The sequence below is a fragment of the Eulemur rufifrons genome, chromosome 16 (genome assembly GCF_041146395.1).
Source record: "Eulemur rufifrons isolate Redbay chromosome 16, OSU_ERuf_1, whole genome shotgun sequence".
Lineage (NCBI taxonomy): Eukaryota > Metazoa > Chordata > Mammalia > Primates > Lemuridae > Eulemur > Eulemur rufifrons.
The window spans coordinates 81011707-81028920 of record NC_090998.1 but is presented as its reverse complement, the minus strand read 5'-3'; the positions used below and the strand labels follow the sequence as shown (position 1 = coordinate 81028920).

The 17214-nt window shown below is 36.0% G+C and overlaps 1 protein-coding gene across 3 annotated transcripts in view; it reads left to right on the top strand.

The window, feature by feature from the left end:
* The window catches only part of SLC41A2 (solute carrier family 41 member 2), a 114091-nt gene extending 108920 nt beyond the window's left edge, over nt 1-5171 (top strand). For all 3 annotated transcript variants that reach the window (XM_069489777.1, XM_069489776.1, XM_069489778.1), the window contains exon 11: nt 3667-5171. In XM_069489777.1, coding sequence (XP_069345878.1) covers nt 3667-3852 — 186 coding nt within the window. In that variant the 3' untranslated portion in view covers nt 3853-5171. The remainder of the gene's footprint in view (nt 1-3666) is intronic.
* Nucleotides 5172-17214: the final 12043 nt, after the last annotated feature.

Here is a 17214-nt window from a genome sequence, read left to right as displayed (position 1 = left end):
CATGCATTCCTTAAATGATCATTTAGTTTTAAAACATGTTGTATTAAGAAGCATCTGCTACTTATTGTGATTTTAGTAATTTATTATACACAAAGTTCCAAGGAAACACTGATATCCTTTGTTAACTTCCAAAAAAAAAATTTAATAAATTTAAACCTGCTTGAACTTTAAGTCATTACAATTCCTCTAAAAAGAAATTGCATATTCTATGGCATACTGTATAAATAAATCTAATAAATGGAATAAGAATGTGGGAAGGAGGAGCCGGGAAAACACAAAGGTGAGTAGAGCAACTAATGCATAGTTTATGACAACAAATTTCTTACCCCTGTAACTTAGAGCTAGAACAGACTGTGAAGACATAAATTCATTCATTTGAAAGAACCAAGGCTCAGAGAGGTGATAAGTCATGTAACTGGTTAGTGTTCAAAACCGGTGTTTAGACTTCTATTCAATAACCTTTTAAATAGAGTCCATAAATTCCGAGACAGCGTAATAATTGATACAACAGTGATAATGACACTAATATTTATTGAGTACCTACTATAAACCAAGCATTTGCTTAGCTTTTTATATATATTATCTCATTTAATTTCTGCAACCAGCTAATGAGATAGGTAATGGCAACCTCATTGTAGAGAGATGGAAACTAAGACGTAGAGGTTTTTCCCCTTGTTGAAAGTAACACAGTTATTCAGTGGTAGAGCCCCTTCACAATAAACATTTGTTTCAAGTTTATCATATTTAAGTATTTTGCTAGAAATCAAGGGATCAAATAGGAAGAAAGCATGGTTTCCCCCTTCTAGGGATTTACATCTTAGACCCCTATAACCTAACATGTAGGATATACATGTTAGATGAGTAGCTTTCAAATGGTTTTGAACACAGTACCCAGTAAGAAATATGTTCATACTGAAACATATATATGCATATATAAATATACATAAATTCATAGCTCAAACAAAAGTTTTATGAAATACCCTTACAGTGTGCTATACATGGTACCTTCTATCCTAGTCCATTCTATTCTAATTTTTAAAAAAACAGTTGTATTTATATGTGTATCTATACATATGTATTTAAATGTACGTGTGTGTATGTATATTTGTAAAACATCAGCTACTGAGAGTCCTCCAGAACTACCTCAGCTCTTTCTTCTGTTATTTATCTCCATGTTTTATTTGGATTGGGCAGGTTTCTTACACCTTGCTTTAGTTTTCTCAAATGTCAAAGAGGGATAATAATCCATACAATATTACAGAGATGTTTTGAGAATTAAATCAGTTCACACATGTGAACTTCTCTGAAAACTGTATGGCCCCATAACAGGCCATTTAAGACAGAATGTTATTACTGTATTATTGTTTAAAATTTGATTTTTGCCCATCGTGTGGGTATGAAATGGATTTTAATGTGGTTTTAGTTTGCATTCTCTTTTTATTAGTGAGGTTGAGCATCTTTTCACATGTTTATTGGCACTTTAAAAGTTTCCTTCTCTCTCCTATTGGATTATTTTCTTATGAACTGCAGTTCTCTGTATATTCTCTCCAAATATTCTGAATACTACTTTCTTGTTAGTTATGTGCAAGGCAGAGATTTTTTGCAAGCCTGGGGCATTTTTTTTAACTTTATGAACAGCAGAAATCTTTAATGTAGTTTAATTTATCTAACTTTAATGTTATACATTTGATTTATGAAATCATTCCCTTAAAACAATGTCATAGGCCGGGCGCGGTGGCTCACGCCTGTAATCCTAGCACTCTGGGAGGCCGAGGTGGGCGGATCGTTTGAGCTCAGGAGTTCGAGACCAGCCTGAGCAAGAGCGAGACCCCATCTCTACTAAAAATAGAAAGAAATTATATGGACAGCTAAAAAAAATAGAGAGAGAGAAAAAATTAGCCGGGCATGGTGGTGCATGCCTGTAGTCCCAGCTACTCGGGAGGCTGAGACAGGAGGATCGCTTGAGCTCAGGAGTTTGAGGTTGCTGTGAGCTAGGCTGACGCCATGGCACTCACTCTAGCCTGGGCAACAGAGTGAGACTCTGTCTCAAAAAAAAAAAAAAAAAAACAATGTCATAAAGACTATTCTCTTACATTTTCTTATGAAAGTTTTCAAATACTGCTTTTTACACTTGCATCTTCACCTGGAATTTATTTTGGGGTAAAGGATGCCATTTTCTTTTTTCTAGGAGTGAGCATTTGTCTCTTGAGTAGGGGTTGCACACCTTTTTCCACGAAAAGCCAGACAGTAAATATCTCAGGTTTAGTGGACCGTATGCTCTCTGACAACTACATGGCCACTTAACCTCCCTGACTCGATTTCTTCAAATGAACATTAGGAATAATAAAAGTAACTACTTCATGAGAATGTTGTAAGGGTTAAATAATCAACTAAAAAGGCAATAAGTAAACAAATGGGTAGAGGTGTGTTCCAATAAAACTTTATTTACAAAAACAAGTGGCAGGTTGAATTTGGCTTATGAGCTGTAATTTGCCAATCCCTGCACTATACAAATCTCTTATTCAGTGTAGATATTATACAAGGAATTAGGAGATGAAGTATGTAGAACCTAGGGTGGGCTTCCTCCTGCATATACCAAATGTTCCCAATACCTGAAGGGCCACAAATGGTAATGAGAATACCGTTAAAATCTAACAGCAGACATTTATTGAAAGTTTATTGTGTGCCAGGCACTGAATTATTTAATCTATTATTGAATCCTTATAGCATTCTTATGAGTACCATTATTATCCCTTATGTTCATTGGGAGAAATTAAGACAGAGAGATTAAGTAACCTGCCTATGTTCAGCTACTAGGTAATAGAGAAGTGTTAATAGGTAGATAGAGAAATGATTTTAACCACTGTGTTGTACTCGCTGATTTGTCCAAAACCAATGAACCTCTCTAATCCCAAATTTCTTTTATTGCTTCAGGGATTTGAAAATTAGAGAATCCTCCTACTCTAGAGAAATCAATCAAAGAAACAAACTATTTATCTGATCCCAAAATTCAAAGCATCACAAAGGTGTTCATATTCCTGATATTCTAGAAAATACACATATCACCTCAGCATTTGAATAGTCCTTTAAAATATTTCAAAAAATAAAATATTTCAACTCTATCTGTATATATGTATATCTATAGACAAGTCTCTCAATGCATTTACTTTCTGGCTATTGTTCTCACCATTGTACTGAAATTGTCCTTGACAAGCCACAAATGGCTCGGTCAGTTTTTCATCTTTACTTCATTTTGTATACTTGCAATAGGAGACTGTTAAATAATTCTTTAAACTTTTATTTCCTTCTTCATATGTCGTCTTCCTTCTTTCCAGTTTTATCACATACAAAAAAGTTGAAACATAATATTGGTTTGGAAACTGTATGTTATTGAACTACAAAAATTATTGTGGTTGTTGGAGGCTAGATGAAAATGAGTTGTATGTGAAAAGTTGAAGAAAAATTTTAATGACTGCAAACATACATGCTGTTTTTCCCTGTGAAATGAAAATATTCTTGTTAATTAAATATTTCTTCTTTTCAAGCATGGTTCTTGACTTAGACACATGCTGTTCCTTGCAGAAAGCAGTGGTTTAATGTTTGTAGCCATGTTTAATGGCTAGGAACATCCAGGCAACAGGAATAATCTCTGGTGTTCTCTTCTAGGTATTTACCTTGCTGTGGATCGCTGACTGGATGGTCCATCACTTCTGGAGGAAAGGAAAGGACCCAGATAGTTTCTCCATCCCCTACCTAACAGCATTGGGTGATCTGCTCGGGACAGCTTTGTTAGCCTTAAGTTTTCATTTTCTTTGGCTTATTGGAGATCGAGATGGAGATGTTGGAGACTAATAAATCTTACGAACTGCTCTCAAGTGGCCAAGGAGGACAACACAAGACAACCACTTATGGCTCTTTTTGAAAACTCTTAAATCAGTAGTCTGACTTTTGCAAGGGTAATCTTCAGTTGGCCCTGATTCAATTAAATGGCCTTAACATTTTTTTAAGGAATTTGTGTTAAAACCAGAATGAACATTATTTGTGCTGCTTTTTGTAGAATAAATGATAATTTGACATAAACATAGATATAATCTCAAGTTCTGAAATTAATTAAATAGGAAAGAATATAGGAGGTTTACAGTGAATAATTTTAAAACCACACACCACAGAAATGTACTTTATTATTATTTAAATTGTAATGCAAGATTAGAGGAAACAGAGCCTTAGTTCAGCCTTTCCTGTCACACAGACACGTTGTACTGCAAGGCGAACTATAAAATGAAAGGTGCCCAACCAAGCTTTTAATAGTTTTAACTATGTCTACCTCTATGCTAGCTGAGGATAAATTCACTGATTGCTTATTCCTAAACTGACCTAAATATGTTCTGCTCAGCGTAAAATAAACTCAGTTTTACCTCCATCTAAAATTACCCTGTGCCAATGTTAATTTAATTTCAAATTTGCAAGTTCTTGGCAGGCAAACCTTTAAGCACAAAATGATCTTGAGAGAGCTTTAATGAAAGCAATGAGTCATTTTTTGATCATTGATTTGTTGAAAAAATGTTGATTTTTAAAGAAAACTTAATAGTCAAAAACAGAAGATAACCTGGGCTGTATTTGTAGAAATAGGATAGTATGAGAAATTGTGTACTTGTGTGTATGTGTATATGTGTGTTGGGGGAGACAGACAGGAACACTTTTGATGGAGAACTAAATCTTGGATTGTTGATAGCAAAGATCATAGTGCTAGTACAGTATCAGCACTATGTATTCTTAAACACATTTTATTGATATGCTTTTGTTATTTGGTCCAAATACTTTGCTACAGACCAGAATTAAGTATTTGTTACCTACATTATAATAGTTTCTTTTTATCAAAAAAGGTATATTATTTAATAGAATCAAGATATAAGATTTAGAATGAGCAAATGGTTCATTTTCTCTTTTTAAAAAAGCTCATTACATATCCCTTTAAAAGAGAAGTTGGTGGGTTACCTTGGTTATTGTTCATGCCTAAACGTATCATTAATTTGCACAGGCTTATGTCTACGTGGGACCCTATCACATACATTGCTATATTTCTCATATTTTTCTAAAACTCTGGACTATATTCTAAATACTTGACCAACACTTATTCAGTAGGTAAGCATTTTTATATCACACGTAGTTTAATTTTTAAAATGCAGTACAATCTCTCAAGACCATTAGCTATTTAATAAGTTAAGCTGATAAGGGAATAAAAAATGCACATAAACTCTGATCATGGTTTAAGTTGTGAATTAGTGTTAGTATTATATAAATAGTAATTTTTTTATAAATATATTGGGAGAAGTATTCTTCTTAAGCTCTTTAAATGAGGGGGCTGTGGTTCAGAGTTATATATTTTTGCTTATTTTTAAATTCTATTCTTCTGCCTTATAATGAAGCTTTTAAGGCAGAGAACTGAACTAATTATAGAATGTCTCCTTTGGAGAGTTATAATGTCACATAGTGAACATTCTTGTAAAAGAACGAATGATTAAGTTGATGAATATTTAGCTGCAAAGATTTTTTATTTTAAAAAATCCATGAATAATATCTTTGATATTATTGTAAAGCATTTATAAATTAGTTATTAATGTTTGGGCTGTGTGATCCATAAGCATTTACGTTTCCCATGATTTCTATTTTGATTTTTTTAAACACACAAAAAGTACAGAGCAAGCTACATTTTTAAAGCATTAACCAACAACTTTAGTCTGGTGTATTACATATTCCAAAGCACATGCAAATACACTATATCATTTAGTATTCACAACAGTACCTGTGAAATAAGTCAGATGGATATTCCTACCTCTATTTTACAGCAGAGGAAAGTGAAACTCAGAGAAGTTATATTGTTAAGGCTGCACAGTGCCCAGATTGTAAAGTCCCTAATGTTCAGGTGTTTAATCTCCTAGGCCAGTACTCATCCTATGACACATCTGTGACCCTCCAAATGTACCAACAGTACCTAATTAACTAAGAGGAAACCAACTTAATTAAGAGGATTAACTAAGAGGATTTTCTAAAGTAAAATGGAGTATTGCTACATCTTTTAGATTTCAGACAGGGAAACCTCCACTTAATATATCTTAATGGTGAGTACATTCAACTCTAAATTACTCATGTTCCTGAGACCAAGGAAAATACAGGTAAATGAAAGTTTAAAAATAAAGAACAATGCTTTAGTTCATAGAACATTTCATTGCCACAACCTTCCCAGACTTAGCCATTTGCCATAGATGCTAATAAATAACTACTATGACTGATTTGAGTTCTCTCTTCTTTCTTTTTTGCTACCCAACCTTGCTTAGAGCAACAAAGTATTGCATGTAATAGGGGAAAAAATGGAAACATCAATCATTAATTAGTTAATTATAAAAGGGATGTAAAATCTTTTAAAAAATTATTACTGATCTTTTTAAAGCTTTCACATAAGTGCAACCAATAAGATGACTTCTTTTATTTACCCACAAAATCATTTATCAGTCTTATGTAAATTCATGGTATTTATTTTTATACAACATAAAAACTCCTGCTTTCTAAACTTCTTCCTTTGACTAATTTATTAGTACTTTATTTATATACAGATAACCTTTTAAAAAACATATTTTTTTTTCTTTCAAAAATAAAGTTTCTTAGAACCTGATAAAATGGAAACTTATGGTAATGTTTCTTCTGGGAGACATCAAAAAATTCCACACCACAGACTATCAATGATGTAGCCAAATGAAGTACATTTATAAAAGTCTTTCAGTAATTGGGTTTCTTTGCCTTATAATATATCTATGGTATAGTGTACCTATTTATAATGGGCTTCTGACATCTTCGAATTGTAAACTCAAATAAGTATAAAATTTAAGAAATGGTTACCCAGCCTGTTGTGCTTACTTCTTGATAAACTAAAGAACATCAAACCTGTGTGGAAGTCTCCCAAAAGAGACTGGGGAAACTTATGTATATATGTTGTATTTATGAAGTATAATAAATTGGGATTTGACCATACCTAGACCTCCAATCCATTGCTTTACCACTTTCTGACTGCTAAGTACTCTCCTCATTTCCTCATTCCTCTCATCCAGCTTAGATTGCCAAGTTCACCAACCCGTACATCCGCAACTGCCTCCTCCATACTGGCAGGACAGAACACCAGCTCCGGTTAAATACAGCTCTCTGTCTCTGTCTTGCCTGTGCCTGAGCAGCTAAATATAGCTCTAGAAAAACACATGACTGCTCTCATAGATCTTTAAATTTATAACCGCAAATATCAATTAACTCTCTACTGCCCAGCAGCCTACTATATTTCTCTAACGACTTCAATTTTTCTAGGAGATCAGTCTTTTGTCTCTACCACTTCACTGAAAGTATGCCTGTTGGCAGCCTAAATAGCAGAGAGAGGCTCTCTAAAAGAAAATTATATTTATTTTGGAATGGGGCATCCAATTGGAATACACGTGCCATAGTAAACTATGTGTGTATTCAGGGAGGTAAAGGAAGACAAAGGTTTTTCAAGGAGAAATGAGGAGAATTATATGATTGTTTTGAGATAATCATCCTTGGCTATAAAGATAAATAACAAGGGTTACACAAGTCCAAGATTGTACCGGTGTTGGCTGGGTAGATCCCCTGAGTATTTTTTTTTTTTTTTTTTTCCCCCTGTAAGGTTGTAATGGCCTTTGGGCAAGGTATGGTTTTGCAGAGTTTTTTTGTGATAGGTTTTGTTATCGGGCATTTATGCATGAGAACCCTCTCTTCATGGCCTTCTCTGGATCTCTTTGTCAGGGTTTTGTTAACACAAATGTCTCCATTTTGATTCTGACAACTTACACATTTTCCCCGTTTGATCAAGATGGTTCTCTAAAAGCATCACTGATCAATCATCCTGTAGTTAGGTTGTGATGTCCGTTGGTGTCAGGATGAACCTGTCCCAGGTTGCTGGCCTAGTCCTATGGCCTAGAAAGTGAATGGCAGCTGGGAGTAAGTGTCAAAACCCTTTTAACCACATTTGAGCAACAAGGGAGGTTTGAAGGGAGTGGCTGTCAGGCTAGGTCTACCTGGAGTCCATTATTAAATTCAGTTTTGTCTCTTCCATAGTCTTTTGCTATTATCTCAAGGTGCTTGGGCAGCATTGCTCTGTTAATAGTTGTACTTCTATAAAAATTTAACAAATAATAGGTAAAAAGTTTAAAAACGAAAACACAAAATTAATAGTAATATGACAATTTCAGTTTGCATAATGGTTTTGAGTTGTGAGCCTAGGCTTAAGTGCAATCGATTGAATAAATCAAACAACCATAGGGAATTGGGTGAGACCTATTTTAACTATATGGCCTGTTTTCTTACGTAAATGTTTCTCAACTTCCCAAAGGAATTTACGCAGGTATAGTATGTAGTAATTAGCAATAGCACAGACAGTTTCTTATTTAACCAATAGATAATATAGAGCAATTTTCATCATCTAGTATCCCATGACTGGGCTGAATTAAAGCAGAGAGTGAGCAACAGTCGTATTAGGGATGTTGCCAAAGTCACGCACTAAGTGAACTAAAGTATCTTTTAGGTTAGGTTCTGTCAAGTTACCAGCAGAAGCTACTGATTGTGAAATTTCAGTTATACCATTATCCTGCTGAGTGAAAAAGGTAGCTTAGAAGAGGTGAGTCACGTTATCATATGAGGATTTTGTTTTGACATCTTGGGAAAAGCTGACTCCAGCTTGAAAACATCAGCTTCTTGTCCTGGTTTGCAGTTGGAATACCTCTGGTTGTGGCACTGGGCGATTTGGTAAACTTTTTGTGTGGACCATACCTCAGGCACAAGACTTATTTCTTAAAATCCATTGTTTTCAGCGTATAGGATTTTAAGAACCAGAGCAGTTCCTGTTTTTAGCAATTCCATGGAAGAAAGGTGGATTGGAGGATTCTGAAGGAATTCAGGATCTAGTCTATTCTATACACAGATAACAAGAACTTGAAACAATGCACAGAGCTACCCTAGTTACCCTAGTAACAGGTATTAGGGCTTTTCTTTAGAAAACGTAACTTTTTCTGTCTACATTAAACACATTAGGAATCTCAGATTTAAAAACCTCTTGAGGCTAAGAAGCCAAACTAAGAAAAGCTTTAGATTTTACCTACAGTCTTAAGGTTCCTGAGACTGCCAGGAAGTGACAGTTTTTATTTACTCACTATAAGCCTGGGAACTCTTGAATCCAGGCACTCTATGCACATTCTCAAATATGATATTTCAGTCAAAGCCTTGATAATATAACCAATTTTTAGATTTTATCCTGTTATAAAAGAGAGAGCAGATTTTAACTGAACTTAGGCTAATAACCATATTGTCATATGAATACTCATGAATAGTTCCCAAATTTTGGAGGCATCAGGTAGGCAGAAAAAACAAATGCTTCTACCTTTGTTCACAAAAGTATACTTTACAAAATTGCTGTAAACTATAGATAGCTTAAGAGAAAAAATTTTCTTAAATCTAGAAAATAAAATATTTAAGAACCAATAATCTTTCAAATAAAAGTCATAAAAACATTATCAGTTACTCAATCTCATGTAATTAATTTTTGTTTTGCTTGATCTTGATTATTGGTTTTATAAACCCATCAGTTTCTTCATTAGAATTGTGAAAAAATTTTATTTAGTTCACTGATCTTAAAGTTATTAGAAACCTGTATTTAAAAGTACTTATTAGAGTATTTTTCATGAATCTGACTGCAAGTGCTTTTAGAGAAAAATCAAAATAATAACTATGGATGACAGAGACTTAAAGTAGACATGGTTAAAAATCTGATGGAAATTCATTATAATCAGCAATCGACAAGGAAATTTGGTTATTTTTGTGGCATACAATATAATAACCATAATTATAACTGATAATATATTAGATTTCTAAGAGTTTTACACAATTTTGGGACATTCATATCAATAACATACCCATAAATGAAAGAAAACCTAGCATCACTAATCATTTGATAATACATCCCATACATTTTACTAACCAATCCTAATTATTTAATATTGCTACAAGATGAGAGATACATCCTTTGAGGCCTCTCCAGGGGCTCAACTGGAAAATTCCAAAGTTAATTCTAGGTCAAAAACACTTAATTTAGAATTTTGGTCCTGGCCAAAGATGAAGCCTGCCAAAGATATCAAAAGTTTGAAAACACTTGATCAAAACAGGACCACAAGTCACTGTGAAATAATATTTATTTAACTAGCAGGATAATCAAATGATTTCAAAAGCAATACAGAAATTTTCATAGATATAAACAAAGAACAAAAACAAACAAAAAAAAATCCCCTAACCCTTTCAAAGCTCACTTTTTCTAAATAATAAAAAACCTAATAAAGACAATGCAGGAAATTATCTTGATATTATAAAATGTAAAATCATTTTTTAGGCCAGTTACCAAAAAGAGAAAGAAAAACCTCTCATAGTATGGTTGCTTCTCCATATGCGAAACCCATCTAGAAAACCTGGAAGTCAAACCTGGTGAAAAGGGTACCTAGATTTAATCAAAGGAAGAGTATGTCCAAGGTTATGAGTGTACATCATATTATAGAGTAATAGAAACAAGAAAACTAGTGCCTTCAGGAGGGGAATACATGGCTCTTAGTAACAGCATGGGAAGTTTGCTTGTTACATGGAACAATTCAGACACATCAAGAAAAGCCAAGAGTACAGAATCAAGTACAGGACAAAGCAAAAAGTCTACACATGTCATCAAGGGTCTGTGTAAGTCATGATAAGGTTTGTGAAGGATGAATTTATGAAGGGAATTTTTTTGTGTGATCAAGTTGGCTACAATTAGAAGGGAATTATCTCAAACATTTGAACACTCTCATCCACCTTGACTTAATTGACACGTATAGACCACTATATCCAATAACTACAGAATACACATTAAGGGATAACCTTCTTAAGGTATAAAGAACTTCTACAAATCAGGGAAAAAAGACCATCAACCCAACAGTAAAATATCAAAGGTGATATTGTTTATAGAAAAAAAATACAAGTTTACTACAACTCAAAAGAAATGTTAATTAAAATCACACTGATACAGTACTTCTTACCTATCAGACTGGCAAAAATTCAAAACAATTTAAAGTCAATTTGCATATGAGGACAGGAGCCCTCCAAAGAATATTTGCCTAAAGCTCTATACATCCGAGGGCCCACCCTGCATCCAAATTTTTGGTATCTACTCTACAGCTATTCCCAAACATATATATAATGGCATAATTCAAAGCTATTTATTATAGCTTTGTTCACAATAGCAAAAGATATGAAAACAACCCAGGAGTCCTAGTGGAATGAAATGTGGTACATCCATACAATAGAACATTATGCCATTGGGAGACAAAAGGAATAAGAAATAAGAAATGTCTTTACAAACATATGGTGAGAGCTCCAGCATATATAGTTAGGGGGAAAAAGCAAGACCTGTAACAGTATATAAAATATTCTCCCTTTTAAAAATATTTCTCTCATTGGGAAATAAACATTTAAGAAACACTGGAAGAAAAAAGGAAACTAAGAAAAATGGTCACTTATAGGGGACAAGGAGCAATAGGTACATGGGGACAGGGATGGGGACAAGACTTGTCAGTGTGTGCTTTACAGAGCATTTTGATTATCTGAACCATGTACATGTATGATTAATACTTATTGAAAAAATAATTTAGTACTTTTATTTTTAAAGAAAATATATTCTTTGACCTATTGATCTCACTTACAGAACTCCATCCTAAGGTAATAATCAGAATATACATGGCAGCAATTTTCAGCTTGAAATTTTTTATTTGAAAACAGACTTAAAGTTCAAAAAAAATGGAATATATAATATTATATAGTCAGCAAATTTATATTTTAAAGATCCCTTGATGAGTTAGAAAAATATTCAGAACATAATGTGTGAAAAGCACTGAATACGAAACTATATAAGCAAGGATACCAATTTTTTAAAACACCAAAATAGTTTAGATGTTTTTCTCTGGATGATGTGATTATGGATATTTTTTCTTTTTAAAACACTTTTGTGTTGTCCAAATTTTTTTTCAACCATGAATGCATTACTTTTATATTTATTTTTTTGAATTGCTTAATAATTACTACTTTTCCAGATAATAGATTAAATTAGTAGTTAATCATTGTTTTGGTTCTTTAAAATAAAAAGATTGATTCTGTTCTGTTTAGTAATGAGCACTTAATGTTTAAAAAAAGTGAACATTCTTTTTATTCTTGTAGGTGAGGGCAGATATTCTGTGGAAATGGAACATTTTAGTACTTAAGGACACTGGGGTATTAGTAAGAAGAAATAGTGGATAAATGTGGGCCTAGAAGACGAACATTTTTCTCCCTATCATCTGCTCTTTAGGCATAGGCTTCTAACTTTGGATGATTCCCACAAACAAGCTTTTCTGATCTTTCTCCCAGATCACACCAGATTCCTGGGGTTTGGCACAAAACCCTTTGTTCCTGGCTTATTACAAATCCACACTGTCTAGCTCCACAAACTTGCCCAGAGGGCAGTTTCAGACCTCTTTTCCCACCCTTCTTTCCCACCCCGTCCACAGCAGGTGGTCCTGACTCTCCAGGGAGAAGGCTGAGGCCTCAGGCACAACTTTCCCAGTAATTCCTTGTCCCTCCCTTGACATCTCTGTCATGTTTCAAGCTCACCCTCATCCCTTTCGACCGCATTCCCCCATAGTTCTTCCCTTCAGCACCAAGGGCCTGTTCTCTGCTCCATAACACGCATGAGCCTTCCCTGGAGGGAACAGCCTCCATCTAACTCTGCCAGCACCGTTCTACTCTTCTCCTCTTTAATCACCAGCTCTCCTACTGCAGGAGACTCCTGCCTTCTCTTCCTGCCCTTTCCCTCTCTGCTTAGCACCTGACAGCCCGAGGCCCGATGTAACTGCAAGGGGAGCCAGGAAACCGGGTCCTGGTGTGTGCCCAGGAAGAGGAAAAGGAAATGGAATTTGGTGGAACCCATAGCATTTGTCTCCACCACAAGACTTAAGACATTTTATCTGGATATTCAAGGAAGACACAATGCAGAAGGCTGAAGTGCTTGAGGCTATTTGGGGAACACAAGAAAGAGAAACCCACAGAGCTAACAGACTCAGTCCCTGAGTCACCAGTTCCAACTGCTCACTGCAAAAAGTCTAATTGACTCATCTTGCCTCTGGCTTCTGACCAGCTGTGCCAAGTTACGGGGCAGGGATCACATGGTAATCGGATTGCCTGTTCCGGTGCTGTAAGTGCTCTCAGAGAGGAGCCCGCAGAGGAGGAAGGATTAGCATCTCTGGTGCACGCACCAAGCCAAACGGCCGCCCACAGGAAAGGTAACCAGAAAGGTTATTTTATGAACTGCTCAGAATAGACCAGAAACAACTTTGCCTTACACTTTACACGTTACTGTATCTAGATGCTTTCAGGAAAGTAAAAGTTGCGAAGTAATATAACATAAAGATAATAAAAACCTAAAGGTAGCCTACAAACACACACATATGCACATAAAGAGGAGGCAGGTGCAGAGAGAGAGAAAATAGAAAATATGTGGAAAGTGTTTCCTCAAACAATGAATGATTTTTTTTCTTTCTTTCTTTTTTTTTTTTTTTTTTGAGACAGAGTCTCACTCTGTTGCCCGGGCTAGAGGGAGTGCCGTGGCGTCAGCCCAGCTCACAGCAACCTCAAACTCCTGGGCTCAAGCAATCCTCCTGCCTCAGCCTCCCGAGTAGCTGGGACTACAGGCATGTGCCACCATGCCTGGCTAATTTTTTATATATATTTTTAGCTGTTCATATAATTTCTTTCTATTTTTAGTAGAGATGGGGTCTTGCTCTTGCTCAGGCTGGTCTTGAACTCCTGAACTCAAACAATCCGCCTACCTCGGCCTCCCAGAGTGCTAGGATTACAGGCGTGAGCCACCGCGCCTGGCCAACAATGAATGATTTTTAAGATGATAAATCTCTTCTAGATTGTTAAGGAAACAGGACATTCTTTGAGTGAATCCCTTCTGCCCCTTGGATCAAAATGACAACGTCTATGGGCCAAAACCAGAGACTGGACCCAGCTCCACACTTTTGTGGGAATGAAAAGGAAAGGAAAGGATCGGATTCTTGGTGCAGTTACCCTGTATTCCACAGGCCACTCTGGACCCAGGATTGGGCAGATAGTGAAGTCCCACTGAGGTTCAGCCTGCTTCGTGGCCATGGTAAAACTCAAGTCTAAAAGCTGACTTCCAGAAGATTTTTCTGTTGCCCAAAGGCAGCAGTCAGGTAGTTCGGGGATGTAGGTCCCCCATCTTGGCATTTTATTTCTCGTAGTGAATCAACAATTGATGCTTATGCCAGGTAGTGGAACATTAGTGTCATACATGTAATTGTGTATGTGATCAAATCTGCACTTGACTTAATGACTTGCACACAATGGTGTACATCATATAAAGCACCAGGTGGGTAGCTTAAACTAAGTACTGCCTTGGCTTTGTTACCTAGTTCTTCTTGAAAAGACATCCTCTGAATATGAAACTCTGTTGCTGTAGCTATAAATAAATATGTGTGATACATTCATTGCAAAATGTTTTTAAGAATTTATTACTTGAATTTTGATTCTCTGGTACCTTAATGTTTCCTACTAATAGCATTTCAGAAGTTGAATATAACGAAACGTGAAATGCCTGTTTATAGAGTGAATAGCTCATGATAGATGCTAATTGGATTTGGCATACTCTTGTGATTTCATATGGTTTAATATTAAAGAGACAGGTTTTAGAAGGCCCCAATGCAAGCTGATCTAGACCATGAGTGAAGTTAACAGGTTTTAATTAAGTGCCATATGTGAAACCATTCCTGCCCTTAATGCTGAAAGGAGTTCAAAAGGATAAAATACGGTACTTCTAGTGTTCACAATAAATCATAAGTGAGACGGTCAAAGATTTATATAGGAGAAAATTTATCACAGTTATTGGTACGAGTAAAAAGTGTAAACAAACTGAATGCCCAAAAATATAGATGATTAAAAAATTATGGTACATAATTTGCAAAATATATGTAAAAAATATATATCATTGTGTAATGACATGGGGAAAATTCTCCCAATACAGTGGAAGTGAAAACATGGCATGTGCAGTTTGCTCCAACTCTGGATTGTCCTCCACCATTCCCCACCCAGGGATTAGAGAGAAGCAGAAAAAGTCACTTAGGTTTATCAATTTTCCTGGTGAGTCAAAGCAAAGAAACTGTAATATGACCTAGACTGGGAGAAGTAAATGCCTCAGGAAGGAAACGAATCCTCACAAAAGTCAGGGATATAATTTCAGACCTTATTTTAGAGAAAACAGCATCAGAACTCACCTTTCCCATCTCAACCCCACAAGCTGGTCTGGTCCCTGAGACCCGCGCTCACTGCTGATGGAGTCAGCAGAAACTGCCATGGGGATAGCAGCCACTGTGAGTCCACAGGCTGCGGGATTTAGGAGCAGGACGTAGTGAGCTCTGTCTACGTGGGTAAGTGACAGTGTGCTCAAGGGAAGGGAGGAGGCTGGGGAGAAGGGAGGAGTGGGAAGAATTAGGATATAAATGAGGGCCACCTGGCACCGCTCTGCAGGCCTAGCCAGTGTTTCTCACTGTGTTCATTAGAGTCACCTGAATCCCTGAAAGAAACGCAGATGGCTGGAAGCCCACTTCAGCCTGGGCCCCTGAGGGCCCTAGTACAGAAGGAAAGAGCAGTCCAGTACAAGTACAGCATGTAAGCGATGGTGCTAATCAGCTCCCGCCCCGCCCCATTCAGCCTGACTTTGTGACAACCACTGAACGGTTGATTGAAGGGCTTTGGAAGGCAGCTGTGCTCCCCACTATATCACCAGCAAGAAGGGCTTCGATTCTGTATCGTAAATACACAATACAGAATACTCTATTGCTGTAACTGTGGTGTATAAATCACTTATATCTTCAGTAGGAAGACTAAAAGACAAACCTATCAAAAATAACTATAACAACTTTTTGAGAGATAGTATAAAAAGATATGGTTGGAAACAACAAAAAGTTAAAAAGTTGGGGGGATGGAGTTAAAGAGTAGAATTTCTGTTAGATTTCTCTTTGCTTTTTTGTTTGTAAGCAGAGTTACCATATGTTTAAAATAATTGGTTATACATTTTTTTTTTTTGCAAGCTGCATGGTAACCTCAAATTAAAAAACCTACAATAGATACAAAAAAAATAAAAAGCAAGAAATTAAAACACACCACCAGAGAAAAGCACTTTTAACTAAGTACAACAGGAAGGGAGAAAGAAAGAGAAGACCACAAAACAACCAGAAATCAAATAACAACATGGCAGTAGTCAGTCCTTAGCTATCAATAATAACATTGAGCATGAATGGACTAAAATCTCCAATCCAAAGACATGGAGGGGCTGAATGGTTAAAAAAAAATAAGAGCCAACTATATGCTGTCTGTAAGAAACCCACTTCACCTATAAAGACACACATAGACTGAAAATAAAGGAATGGAAAAAGATATTCCATGCAAATGGAAGCCAAAAAGGAGCAGAAGTAGCTATACTTCTATCAGATAAAATAGATTTCAAGATAAAAACTCTAAAAAGAGACAAATAAGGTCTATATAATGATAAAGGGGTAAATTCAGCAAGAGGATATCACAGTTTTAAATATATATGCATTCAGGCCAGGTGTGATGGCTCACACCTGTAATACTAGCATTTTGGGAGGCTGAGGCAGGAGGATCACTTGAGGCCAGGAGTTCCAGACCACCCTGAGCAAGAGTGAGACCCCATCGCTACACAAAATAGAAAAATCAGTCAACCCTGCTGTTGAGAGACTCTGATACACTTCTCAGTTTGTCAATTGAATTCTTCAGCTCCAGAATTTCTGCTTGTTTTTTTTATTATTTCAATCTCTTTGATGAATTTCTCTGATAAGCTTCTGAATTCCTTCTCTGTGTTGTCTTGAAGTTCATTGAGCTTCTTCAGGACAGCGATTTTGAATTCCTTGTCTGAAAGATCGTATATCTGCATTACTCTGGGATTGGTCACTGGTACCTTATTGAGTTTGTTTGGTGAGGTCATGTTTTCCTGGGTGTTCTTGATGCTTGTGGATGTTCATCAATGTCTGGGCATTGAAGAGTTAGGTGTTTATTTTATCTTCACTGTTTTGG